Genomic DNA, 13332 nt, shown 5'->3' on the forward strand with positions numbered 1-13332 from the left:
CATGCTAGGTAAGCACTCTACCACTGAGCCAAAACCCCAGCTCTTACTTTTTATTTTATTTTTAAAAATATTCTTAGTTGTAGATGGACACAATACCTTTATTATTTCATTTATTTATTTTTATGTAGTGCTGAGGATCAAACCCAGTGCCTCACACGTGCTAGGCAAGTGCTCTACCACCCAGCTACAACCCAGCCCCTTATTTTTTATTTTGAGATAAGATTTTCCTAACTTGCTGAGGCTGGCCTTGAACTTCTAATCCTCCTGCTTCCACCTTCTGAGTCCCTGGAATTGCAGGCATGCACCACCATGCCCTACTGGGTTTTTTTTTTGTGTATGTGTGTGTGTGTGTGTGTGTGTGTGTGTGTGGTTATTGTTGGTTTGCTTGTTTTGTGATGCTGGGGATTGAACCCAGGGGTGCTGTACCACTGAGCTACATCCCTTGCCCTTTTTTATTTTAAGAGAGGGTCTGACTGTGTTGCCCAGACTGGCCTCAAATTTGCCATTCTCCTTCCTCAGCCTCCCAAGCAGCTGGTGTTACAGATATGCACCCCTGCGCCCTGCCAAGTGCCCAGTGTTCTGCAGAGGGGGCGTTGACAGTCACTGTTGAGGTTTCAACCTTTTTGGGGGCCTACTGAAGGTGCTGGTCCAGGGCAGAGGCTCAGGGAGGTGGATAACTGCCTTCAGATCCCAGTTCTGCAACACATTTGACGGGAGACTTCAGTTCCCTCGTTCATAAAATCAGAACAGCAGTGGTGAGATCATTCTGAGGGACGATGATAACTGTAGTGCTTTGGTCTTTTTTCTGTTGCTGGAACAGAATACCTAATATTGGGTGATTCATGAAGGAAAGGTTATTTAGGTTCATGGTGTGGAGGCTGGCAAGTCCAAGATCAGCCCTAGTGAGGGCCTTGTGCTACTTCATAATGTGGTGGAAGTTGGGAGGGGACAGGGCGTGCTAAGAGAGTAAGGGGCCACAGTAGCTAACCCAGCTGGGAGAAGCCCCAGTCACCCCCCACTAGGCTTTGCCTCCCCCCACCACATTAAGAAAGTGAGGTTCCAACAGATGGACTTCGGGTACATGCAGAAACCACAGCATGCTGGTAAGCAAATCTGAGTGTGAGGCCTGGCTCCTACCACCTGATAAGCCATCTTCTGTCTTCCTGCTGGATGAAGGAGCCTTGTGCCAGGCCAACAGGAACCTGCAGCAGAAGAGAGGCCTAGTGAGGAGACCCGAGTTGCGTGGGCCCTTCTCTGGAATAAGCCAAGGCCTTTCCTTCCTCCCTCCACAGGTCTCCGATCCCTCTAGGGAGCCAACCTCAGGCCTCAACCAAGACTTCTCCTTCTGCCCCTGTCCTGGACTGCTGACAGGCTGAGCAACTGGGTATCCCCTCCTTAGAAGACCCTCTTGTACCTCCACAGTGGAGTCTTCCTGTCTGGTCTGGCAACCTTCCTACCTGCCCCGACTCCACATACCCACTGCCACCCCTACCCTAGCCATGGGGCCTTGCAGCCAGGGCCTGGAGCTGGAGTTTGATCTGGAACTGGTTAGCTTCTGGAAAGAACAACAATGTGGAAAAACCACCCACCCGCCTCCCAGAGCCCAGCAGAATGAACAAAGGGTAGAGCCCAAGCTGTCCCCACCCCCTCCCTGGGCTCTCCACTGCCTAAAACCACAGTGGTGGATGTTTCTCTGCCTACAACAGCAATTTGAAAAACCTGGGGAAACTCTTGAAAAACGAACAGCCTTCACATTCCACCCCGGAGCGCCCCTGCTAGTGCTAAGTGAAGCAGCTGGCAGGTACTTCCTAGGTGCCAGGCCCACGCCAACCTCTTTTTTTTTTTTTTCTTTTTTGCGGTGCTGGGGATTGAACCCAGGGCCTTGTGCCACGCCAACCTCTTTATCAGCAATGTTCATCTGTTTACTGCTCACAGAGGGCCCTTCTGGTAGTACCAAATTGCAGATGGGTAAAGCTGGGGCTGAGACTGAAAACTGACCTGTCTCAACGATTCTCTGCTGCCAGCCTGCAGGAGGGTCCGTGGGGAGGTTGCTGAGCATGAGGGGGCCTCACTGTCCCTGGCACTCGGTGGGTGCCCCTGTGTTTGCTGGTGCCTGCATCAGAAGGGGTTAGGACAGCCGGGAACACTCCCTGTCCCCATGACTCTCATGGTTCTGTCTCCCGCCTCCCTCCTGCCGCTACCTAGTTCCCCTGAATTTCCTCCCTCCAGCCCCAGTGAGCTCACCCCCTGCCTCCCAGAAGCCTACCGCCGCCCCCACAAAGCAGCGGTTCCCAGCACAGTGGCCCAGAAAGACTTGACCCGAGGCCAAGGCTCTTGAGGGCTGAGCAGTGTCCCTGCACTCCCTCCTGAAACACACTGCCCCTTCGTCATTCAAAGCATCATTTCTGGGAAGGCCAGGGGCTGGTTTTTCAGAGCCAGAGTGGCCTTGTCAGCTACCGGGCCGGCAGGCAGTTCTGACCTCCCTGCCAAGCCCAGCTTGAGATGCCAGACATCTTGGGCCTGAGGATGGGGAACAGAAACCGTGTCCCTCTCACTCGTTCCGAAGACCCAAGCCCCACTTTCCAGCACCCTTCCTCTTCGACTGCCCCCTTCTCTGCCTTCCTCTGAGCTGCATATCCCCCAACTCCCTCCCACGGTCCTCCCAAGACTGAGCAGAGCAGAGCGTTCACCCCAGAGCTGGGAGGGGCCCAGACAGTCCTCCCAGGACCTCTTCCACCTTGAATGCAAAGCCACCACAGACACACCTTGCAATATACAGGTGTTAATGCCAATGGTCTCACTTTCTTCACTGGAGATTCAGTGAGGGACAGACATTTGTCAGAGTCACAGCTTGTGGTGGCATCTAGACCTTGATACTGGTGTCCTCCTCCCAGCTCACTCTGCCTGACACTCCCAGAACACATTTTCTGGGCATATTAGGTAAGCTGCCAGCCAGGAGTGGTTTCTGGAAAGAAACCCCAAGGAAGCCCTTAAATACCATGAAGGAGATAGAAGAGGGCTAATCCTGGATTAGCTGCGGGGAGGCCAGGACAGCGCCAGGCCCTCATCCAGGGGAAGACGGGAGCGGGCAGAAAGGGCTGGGGTCCACGGTGGCTGGTGCAGGCTGCCTGCGTGCAGGGAGGGCTGAGTGGTGGGATTGCTGCTGTCCGGGTAGGGAAGGGTTAAGTCCTCCTGGGCCTTGGCTCCAGCCACCCTCCCCTTGTGAACTTTCTCCTCTCCAGGCCTGGAGCTACATACAGAGCCTCTGGTGCCCTGAGGCATCCCCATGGCCTGCCTGAGCCCCTCGCAGTTCCAGAAGGTAGGGGTCTACTGGGCTGGGGATTGGGAGGGTCTGATAAGAGTGTATGGGGGCTGTCCTGACCTTCAGTAGTCCGTGGGAACTCTGTCATTTCACAGAAAGGGAGAGTGAAGCCCACCATGGGGCTTTAGTTCCTAACTGTAAGTCCTAACTGCACACACCGCCCTGGGGGTCCAGATCACAGGGCCTGGGCTAAGGTGGGGCTGTGTATGCGTCTCTGAGGGGCAGGGGTGGGGAGGCTGGAAACCAGAATAAAGCATTCTGGTCGTTCTGGTTGGCCAGTTCAACTGGCCTGGCTGCCCGCAACTTGGGGGCAGGCCCCAGCGGGGTGGGGGCTGGCCAGCAAGTAGCCAGGCGGGAGTTGCCCTCCCAGGTCTCCTCCAATCCAAATTCAAAAGCCTAACACGTGGGAATTCGAGCACACAGACATCATCAGTAAATTTCAGGTGGAGGCTGCTCGTGTTTTGGCAGACAGCCCTCGAGTCCTTGTTTCAGTCTGTCCTGGGGTGAGGGTGTGCTCAGCGGCAGAGAGCTTGGGTTCCATCCCCAGCACTGCAAGCGGGGGAAACAGAAGTCCATCCCAGCCCTGGACGGAGCTCTAGCCTGTTTTCTAGAGAGGCCCTCAGCCCCATTTGATAGTCTGAGGGTCACAGAGAAATAATTGGCCAAGTCCTCACAGCCACCAGATACTCATTCCCAGCCAGCTTTGTTCTTTTCTTCTCACAGTATATGAGAAGCGTATGCCCATGTCATTAACTATTGTTCTACATGATTTTTGTGGTTCTGGGGATTGAAGGCAGGGCCTCACACATGCTAGTCGAGTTATCACCAGGCTACCACATGGTCTTAATCAGCCGTGTTGTGTTCCAGACAGGGAAACCATACTTTGTTAAACTAATCCCCTGATAGGAAGCTAATCTTTAACTATCCCCAGTGCACAGTTTTCATTAGGCAAAGCTTAGTGAATACCTGCACACATAAGTCTTTGCTCCTCTATTCTCTAATATTTTTGCGGGGGAGGTACTGGGGGTTGAACCCAGGAGCACTGTACTGCAGAGCCACATCCCCAGCCCTTTTTATTTATTTTGAGACAAGATCTCTCCAAGTTGCTTAGGGCCTTGCTAAGTTGCTGAGGTTGGCTTTGAACTTGAAACTCTCCTGCCTCAGTCTCCGGAGCCGCTGGGATTAAAGGCGCGCACCACTGCGCCCGGCTCCATTCCTTGATCTTATGAAGAGTCTACCTAGTGTGGTTCCTGGATCAAGCATATGCACAGTTTGCCATGAATGTCCCACTTCCCAAGGAGGCAATTTTCAGCTTAACGCCAATTTCTAAAGTGCAGAGTGTCCCAGAGACTGAAGGCCCCCAGCGGGTGATCATGAATAGTACAGTACCTGGTGTGTGACAACCCAAACTGGGCATCCACCAGGGCTAGTGTGGTGGCAGGGATGTCAGTAATTGGAAATCAACACTCTGTGGTGGATTCCAAAGAAGACTTCGGATGCCTGTTACAAGGCCTCCTACTGCTCTCCAAGCAGCAACCTCTGAGCAGGACTCAAGGCAGAATAAGCTCCTGCCTTCACCTCCACAGACTCAGGAGAAAGCCCCCCGCCCCGTCTGGCCCAGCCCCAGCGCCCTCCTGCCCCCTTCCACTCTGCCCTCACTCTGTGCTCATCCCTTCCTGATTCATTCATGTTCCTCCCATGTTCAGAGGCTTCACACGTCCTGCTTCCTCTCTCTGGAATGTTCTTTGTCATCTCTTTCCCTCAGAGATGCTGCTGAAGATTTCCCATCTCATTTCTATTCCACATTTCTGCCCTTAGCTCTCAAAGCCCATCCCCTCTCTCTGCACTCAGCAGTTTGTGATCGTGTATTTACCTCTGTGATGATTGGTGTAATGTTGGTCTCCTTCACTAGACTATTTATTTATTTATTTATTTTGATACCAGGGATTGAACCCAGGGGTGCTACCACTGAGCCACATCCCCAGCCATTTTTATTTTTATTTAGAGACAGGGTCTCGCTAAGTTGCTTAGGTCTTGCTGAATTACTGAGGCTGAGCTTGAACTTGTGATCCTCCTGCCTCAACCTCCCAAGTCTCTGGGATTACAGGAGTGCACCACCATGCCTGGTCTCTTTTTACTAGACTATAAACTCTGTGAGGGCAGGCGTCTCAGCTGGCTTGCTCATAACTGTGTCTCCAACTCCTAGAACTGTGTCTCATACACAGTAGATGTTTAATCAGTATTAGCAGAATACCCGGATGAGGCTGCATTTCCATCTGGCTCAAGCCCACTGGAGGGCATGTACAGGGACAACCTCCCCTTCCCCTTCTCTTTCATAACATCCAAGTAGTCAATACTGATCGTTCTTCACAGGACGCCAGACACCATGGCTGGACAGGAGATGGGGCAGTGGGTAGGACATTGGTCTCAAGCGCACACATTTGGGGTCTGGTGGAGGGGTTGAATGTGGCTCATCAGGAGTAGAGAGCAGCGGGAAGCCTGAGGCTTGTTCCTGCCTCAAGTTCCAGAAGGAGGGATTCCTGGTGCTGGAGGGATTCCTGTCTGTGGATGAGTGTGAGGCTATGAAACAGAGGATTGGTGAGATCGTGGCTGAGATGGATGTCCCTCTCCACTGCCGCACAGAGTTTTCCACCCAGGAAGAGGAGCAGCTTCAGGCTCAGGTAGGTGCTTGGGGTAGGTGAGGATGGGGACTCAGTCTCCAGCCAAAGCAGCATCCTGGAAAGGAGGACCTAAGGCCACGGCTCCTTCTGACAATGGATCAGGTGCAGGCTCCCATGTGCCAGGTTCAGCTCCTTACACCTGTCACTGTGAATTTACAAGGTAGATGTTAGTTATTGTTCCCACTTGGCAGGGAGGGAAAGTGAAGCTTGGATCCCTTGTCCAAATCGTAGTTAGTAATTGGTAGAGCCAGGATTTGAAGTCAGCTGTCTGATACCAACTGGTGCTGTTCACTGCTCTATTGTACTTCCTCAAAATTCTCCTGCCACAAAGGGCCTCCTTGTGGCCAGTATCCCAGAGTGAGCCCTGTGATTTCTGTGGGCTGTTTGTCTTATCTCCCAAGCAAACTCAGAATGCGTTGTTTTCCAGGACTCAGCACAGTCTGAGATGGATAAGTGGTTCTCCCATCCAGTTCTCTTAACCCTACACAGTTTGAAGGAAGGAGATTGCCTCTGATCCAGGTCACTGTCCGGGCTCACACATGCCCATACCAAGGAGCTCCTGCCATCTTGTGGTAACAGAAAGAATTACAGCAGCCAGAAGCCTTGCATCCCAGGAGAGCAGAGAGAGGGGGTGGTGACCAGAGGCAGGTCACTCAAGGGTTCTGAGGAGAGAGGGGGCTGAAATTTGGTACCCTAGATCTGCCTTGTGAAAATGCTTCTGAGACCAGTAGATTGCTGGGGCAGGAGAAATGCGAGAAGAAAATACACACGTTCTCTAACTTACAATGGTTCCGCTTAGGATTTTTTAAACTTTACATTAATGTGTAAATGATGTATATTCAGTAGGAACCATACTTGGAGTTTTGAATTTTGATATTTTCCAGGACTGACACCATGTGATATGATACTCTTTCATGATGCTGGGTGGTTGCAGGGAGTCGAAGCTCCCAGTCTGCCACCAGTCTGCCATCTGATCATAGAAAACAATGATACTGTGCTACTGCCTGTCTCCCTTGCCAGACAACAATTCTGGTTTTCACTTTCAGCACAGTACTTGATAAGTTAACAAGATATTAAACACTTAAGCCTGTAAAATAGGCTTTATATTGGATGGCTTTGCCCAGCTGTGGGCTAATGTGAATGTCCCATGGGTAGGCTAGAGAAAGCTAGGAAGTTCTGTGGGTTAGGAGTATTAAGTGCATTGTGTACTTCTAATGTATTCAAATTGTCTTGAGTGTATCTGGATGTAGCACCATCATAAGTTAAGTGGAATCTAATATGAGATTTCTAAAAAAATCCCATGCTTGTAGCTTTGGATTCTGCTTACAGGCACTTGGTGTTCCTAGCTGCTGTCTGTGCCTCAGTGAACAAGTCTGAGAAGTCACTGGGGATCCGTAGCCCATGGGGATGGGAAGCCTCTGACTCCTCTCCTCTCTGTCAGGCCCTGCTCTGATCCTGGGATACTCTGTCTCTCCCATCTCCCTCTCCACAGGGCAGTACAGACTATTTCTTGAGCAGTGGTGACAAGATTCGTTTCTTCTTTGAGAAAGGTGTTTTTGACAAGAAAGGTTTGGAGCTGGGGCCCTACAGGTCTGGGGGAGCCCCCTGGGGGTGTCTGGATTCCGGTGTCTGCCCTGCAGGGCTGGGAGGGCACTTAGGCCCCTGCCTGAGGGAGGCTGGACTGCAGTTCTTCTGCCTTTACCTGTTCTTTGTGCCACAGGAAACTTCTTGGTCCCTCCAGAGAAATCGATCAACAAAATTGGTCATGGTGAGCGGGAACCTGGGGGTGCAGGGAAGAAAAAGGGGAAACAGGCCTGAAGAGTTTAGGAACCTTGGTCAAAACCTGTACTAAGTTAGTAGTTGGGCAAATCACCTTTCTGGCTGCAGGCTCCTCTTTGGCTGTGGCCTTCAACATTGTATGACGCTAATGACATGGCACTTCCACCACAGCACTGGGGAGAGTGGTCCAGCTCGTCCCCAACAGAAGGGCGTGTGCAGGCTTCTCCACAATCTACTGTCCCAGGCATGGGGGATTCCTGGGACCTGCTGATTCCTGGATCCCCCTTGAGAGGCAGCTGACATATTGATATGTCTCCTATTCTGAGACCCCAAAACCAAGTGTGGAAATTCTTGCTTTCTTTTTTCAGGATTATATGTTATAATTATTTTTGTAGACTCCTTAGTTTTAAACCTGAAGTTCTAGCATGGGGGCTTTGTAAACAAGTTGTGATAAAATCCATATGACATAAAATTTATCACATAACTTATTTTAAAGCATTTCATTCAGTGGCATTAAGTAAATTCAAAACTTACTTTTTTGGTAATAACAATAATAACAGCAAATAACACCTGGCACAGTGGTGCACCCCTGTAATCCCTGTGACTTGGGAGGCTGAGGCAGGAGGATCACAAGTCTAGTCCAACCTGAGCAAGTTAGTGAGACCTCATTTCAAAAATAAAAAGGGCTGGGGATGAAGCTCAGTGGTAGAGACCCCTGAGTTCAATCCTCAGGACTGCAAACAAAACAAGAACCCCCAACCCAAACACAAACGACGACTGCACCCGCTGGGCCCTGGCTGTGTCCATTAGCTCCTCCAGAAGCCCCAGGAGCTGGCGTGGCGCTTCTTGTCCCCACTTTACAGAAGAGACCCAGACTCAAAGGAGAGAAAAAGTTAGCTGAGGTCACTTAGAGGAAGTGGCAATATTGAAATTGCTGCCGACCAAGAGGCTCCTTGGAACCCTTCATCCTCCGTGAGGGGCGGGGAGTCAGGGCGGGAATGGGGTTCCCAGAGAGCTAGGTGGTCAAGAATAAGGTCATGGTGGGATGGAGCCTGGAGTGGGGTGGAGCTGTCTGCGAGGCCCAGTACTTAGTTATAAAAAGCGTAAAGTTCAAAGCACCCAAAATAGGTGCAAGTGTCAAAGTTAAGCAGAGTCCGATTGTTGGGCTGGGAGGATTATATCAGCTGGCCTCTGTCCCACAGCTCTGCATGCCCATGACCCTGTCTTCAGGAGTGTCACACACTCCCCCAAAGTGCAGGTGAGCAGAGGTGGGGACCGGCAAGAGGGTGGACAGTAGATATGTATGTGGGCAGGCAGGCAGTGTGACCTCTGCCCCCTTCCAGGCCTTGGTCAGAAGTCTGGGCCTCCAGATGCCTGTGGTGGTGCAGAGCATGTACATCTTTAAGGTGAGCAATGTGGCCTTCCCAGGCCTCAGTTTACCCTTGGTAAAACAGGTAGGCTGCTCATATGAAGTACTCCCCCATAATGGATCAAAAGCTGCTGGGCTTACTAGTGTTAAGTCAGCCAGAGCGCTTGTGAGTTGGTCTCTGGTTGAGGGTCCTGGTACTTAGTTGGTGCTCTGTTAGGATTTGGTAGTATGAAGAAAGGGGATCCCCAGAATTCCTTCCTCTCCTCTTTGACTATTGAAATGCTCTGCTCTCAGCTCCCAAGTTCAGTGCCACCTCCTCTAAAAAGCCTTGTAGATCCCCAAGGAAAGGGTTAACCTCTGACCCAACCCCTGGCCAAGGCTGTATCCCTCTTTCTAGCCCTTTTTTGGTTCTGCTTTGTGACTCGTTAGGCATGTGCATGCTGTCTCCCAGGTAGATTGTGCGCTCCCTGCTGGGCAGGGTGATTTTCCTTCTGCTTCCCTCCTGGGCCTGGCTCACAGAAGGTGTTCAATAGCTGATGCCCAGGGCGGGAGCATCCTGTAAGACTCAGATCAAGCCCTGCTTCTCCCTGTTCTCATCCATTCTCACCAGACTCTTCTCCTTTCTTGCAGCAACCTCACTTTGGTGGTGAAGGTGAGCTGAGAGCAGTCTGTGGGGCCCAGCAAAGGCTATGGGCAGGAAGCCTGGAACATCATGGTGGTCAGGTCTTTGGAGGAAGGGAAAGTGCTTTCTTTAGTCTGTGGGCAGGAGCTAAGGCCAGGGGAGGAGGAGCCACCTTCCATTCCTTCCCAGAATAGTGGGTTAGTAGGGAATCCTTGAGCCCCTGGCCTAGGGATTCTAAATCTGATAGCAACCCTAAACAGGTTAAAAATATAGATTACTAAAATAGATGGTTTTCAGTGTTAAATAAAGGAAATCAAACACACACACACACACACACACACACGCACACGCACGCACACACAATCAGGCATGGTGGCACTTGCCTGCTGTAGTCCCAGTGACTTGGGAGGCTGAGGCGGAAGGATTGCTTGAGCCCAGGAGCTCAGGACTGGACTGGGCAATAAAGCAAAACTGTGTCTCTTTAAACAAGCAAACAAAAAGGATGCTTGGTCATACCTAGTTGTCCCCTCCCCAACCCCCCTTTGTAACCAACTTTGTAATCTACATCACTGGGTGGGCCATCTGGTGGCTGGAGTCTGCTCATCTCTGATAGACAGTAGTGGCTTTAGGGCTGGGGGTGTAGCTCAGTGTAGAGCACTTGCCTAGCCGTGGCAAGACCCTGGGTTCCATCCCTAGCACAGGAAAAAAAAAAAAAAGAAAGAAAAGAAGACGATGATGACGAGAAAAGAAATAAATAAAAGGGTGGCTTTAGCCATCTGGCTGGAATTAAATACTAGCAGCTACTTTTCAGCAATTACGGTGTCTGGCCCTGTGCTAAGCACTGTTCATATATCACCTTTTGGAGTCCTCCAGCAACCCCTTTAGATAGGTTATTGTTGGGGTCACTTCACAGTTGAAGAAATGGAAGCTTTAAGAGGTAAAATCTCTGTCCAGAGTCCCTGCATCAGGAAGTAGAAGATTCTAACTCAGAACAGGAAGTCCAAAAGGATGATGGATGGGAAGTGGGTCAAGGTGAGGTGGGACAGAGCCAAGGGTCAGGCTCCTCAGCCCTGGGTGTTTCCACTGCAGTCTCCCCTCACCAGGATGCCTCCTTCCTGTACACGGAGCCCCTTGGCCGGGTGCTGGGCATGTGGATGGCGCTGGAGGATGCCACGCTGGGGAACGGCTGCCTTTGGTTCATCCCTGGCTCCCACACCAGTGAGGACCCCTGTCTCTCCACCCCAACCCCCAGGGAGAGAGATCTGGTGAAAAGAGGGTCTGAAGGCTCTGTCTTGGCCTGCAGGTGGAGTGTCAAGAAGGATGATCCGGGCCCCTGCTGGCTCAGGGCCTGGGACCAGCTTCCTTGGATCCGAGCCTGACCGGGATAGCAGCCTCTTTGTGCCCACACCAGTGCAGAGAGGTAGGTGGGATGCCCAGGGGTCTGTGCTTGCTCCACCACCCAGCATCTGGGAGGCTCTGCTTGGTGTCACCTGCAGGCTGTAAAGTCATAGAATGGGGGAGGTAGGGCTGGCAGGATACTTGGAAGTCAGGAAGTGGCATGATCACACCTAGCTCACACCCAGCTCACCCAGATCAGGCTAGAATCCAGACTCTGCTACTCAGTCTGTTTCTTTGGGCAAATTTCTGAATCACTCTGAATCTCAGCTTCCCCAAATGTAAAGAAGGTGTATCTAGGATGTTGATAAAGATTATGTGGTACACAGCAAGTGCTTAACAAATGTTGGCTATAGTGACCCCTCTTCCTTATGGAAAAGGGAACATGGAGGTCTGCCTGGCATCACCAGGAGGTACCTGCTGACTGGTTCAGTGCAGAGGGCTTCTGCCTACACTGGGGAGGAGGGGCACTTTGTAAGGCTTGCCAGAGTCACAGGCCACAGCAGAGAACACTTGATCCAGGGAGCCCGTGTCTAAACAACATGGCTTGGACCCTGGAGAAGCTTTGGGAAGGCGTGGGGATGGGTGAGGGTCACTAACCCACTCAAGGGAGGTGGGCTGCACCCCTTCCCAACCTGGGAAGGGTGATAATGGGGCTAGTGTGCCCGACTTGCTCATGTCTCCACCAGGGGCCCTGGTCTTGATCCACGGAGAGGTGGTGCACAAGAGTGAGCAGAATCTCTCAGACCACTCGCGCCAGGCCTACACTTTCCACCTCATGGAAGCTGCTGGCACCGTCTGGAGCCCAGAGAACTGGTAGGTGGCAGGGTGTGTGTGTGCCCAAGTCCTCTGAAGGGGCTCTGGGGCTTGGGAAGAGTGGTCCTGCCTTCTCCAATCTCTACAGGCTCCAGCCGACAGCTGAGCTGCCGTTTCCTGCCCTGTACTCCTGAAGTCCTCAAAGGGCTGGGGCTGTGGCCTCCCAGTGCAGCTGTGGAGTGCAAACCCTGGCACCCTGCCTCACTTCCTGGCTGCAGTGGGGGAGTTGTGTCCCTGGCATGGCTCTCCAGGGTATGTGCAGACAGCTGCGGGAGGCGGAAGCAACAGGGCAGTCACCCAGGCTGGGGAGGGCCTTACCCAAGAACTTGTCTCTCTGCACCTTACTGCCCCAACACAATTTCCCCTTGAGGTGGCCTCTCAGCTGTGAAAGAGGTCTGGTCAATTCTCAAGTCTTCTCTTAGGTGCAACTCTAACAATTATGGTGAATGACACTGAATAAAAATGACTTCTGAATACAGCTTCTCCATCTGTCCTTCCTTCCCAAGCATTCTTACTCTCCAGATGAGACCCCTGCCCCAAACCATTCAAGTTCCCCAGCCCTGCCCAGCACAGTGTGCTTGTTTTAACGAACAGTAGCACTTAGTGGGCACTGGCCGCGTGCTGCCCTGCACGCAGCACCTTGTGCACTCTGTTGCAACTGATTGCTCAGAGGAGGTGTTGTGATCATCTGTTTATCAATGAAGGAGCTGAGCCAAGAAAAGGCAAGTGACCTGCCCAAATCACACAGCTGCTCAGTTGTCAACTGTCACCCTGGTCTAGGCTTGAGCGCCTGTTCTTCACTGTTTAACCTTCTGCTGGGGAGGGAAAGAAGCCCAGGACCAGGAATCCATTGCCAGGCTCTGGTCTCAGGCCAGGCCTTCCTCTCATTTCTCTACCTAGACAAGGAAGCCAGACCAGGGCCACCAGTGGCCCCTCCTGCTTTGGCATGCTTGGAAGGAACCCAGAACTTCTGGAACAACTTCCAAATCCAAACACGTGCTTAGCTGAGGCTGGTCCAGAGTCTGTAAAATGGAATTCACTGGCTGATTCCGGGTTGCAGATGTGTTTTTTCTGAGCCTCAGCATTTAAAATCAGGCTTTTGAGCTGGGGGTGTAGTTCAGTGGTAGAGCACTTGCCTAGTATGTGTGGGGCACCAGGTTTCATCCATAGCGCTGGAAAATAAAACTTTAAAATTGGGAGATTCCACATAATAATCCAGGTTTGAGTAACTTCATTTAATGAGTGGGTAAGTGATAACACTGGGTCCACACTCTAGCAAGGTCACTACCAGCTGGAGCAGCTGCCTTAAGAAAGGCCTAGCATAGTTCCCTGTCCTCATGTCATCACT

The 13332-nt window shown here is 51.8% G+C and overlaps 1 protein-coding gene across 2 annotated transcripts; it reads left to right on the forward strand.

Moving 5' to 3' along the window:
* The first annotated feature begins 1777 nt into the window (after positions 1–1777).
* Positions 1778–12485, forward strand: PHYHD1 (phytanoyl-CoA dioxygenase domain containing 1). Of its 2 annotated transcripts, XM_079113932.1 has the most exons (12): positions 1778–1801; positions 3243–3319; positions 5845–6003; positions 7496–7571; positions 7724–7771; positions 8985–9040; positions 9126–9188; positions 9782–9803; positions 10863–10991; positions 11077–11193; positions 11858–11984; positions 12073–12485. In XM_079113932.1, the coding sequence occupies exons 2-12, from the start codon at positions 3287–3289 to the stop codon at positions 12116–12118; spliced, it is 876 nt and encodes a 291-aa protein (XP_078970058.1). In that variant the 5' UTR covers positions 1778–1801; positions 3243–3286; the 3' UTR covers positions 12119–12485. The 2 variants fall into 2 exon arrangements, with proteins under 2 accessions (XP_078970058.1, XP_078970059.1); XM_079113933.1 differs by lacking the exon at positions 1778–1801 and having other exon boundaries at positions 5696–6003.
* The last annotated feature ends 847 nt before the right edge of the window (positions 12486–13332 follow it).

The sequence above is a fragment of the Sciurus vulgaris genome (genome assembly GCF_902686455.1).
Source record: "Sciurus vulgaris genome assembly, chromosome: 15".
In the NCBI taxonomy this organism is placed as follows: domain Eukaryota; kingdom Metazoa; phylum Chordata; class Mammalia; order Rodentia; family Sciuridae; genus Sciurus; species Sciurus vulgaris.

Excerpts from the sequence above, each read along its gene's own strand:
- PHYHD1 (XM_079113932.1), top strand. The coding sequence starts at position 3,287 with ATGGCCTGCCTGAGCCCCTCGCAGTTCCAGAAG. Across the intron at positions 9,189-9,781 it reads AGAGCATGTACATCTTTAAG|CAACCTCACTTTGGTGGTGA; the intron begins GTGAGCAATGTG and ends CCTTTCTTGCAG. Across the intron at positions 11,194-11,857 it reads GCCCACACCAGTGCAGAGAG|GGGCCCTGGTCTTGATCCAC; the intron begins GTAGGTGGGATG and ends TGTCTCCACCAG.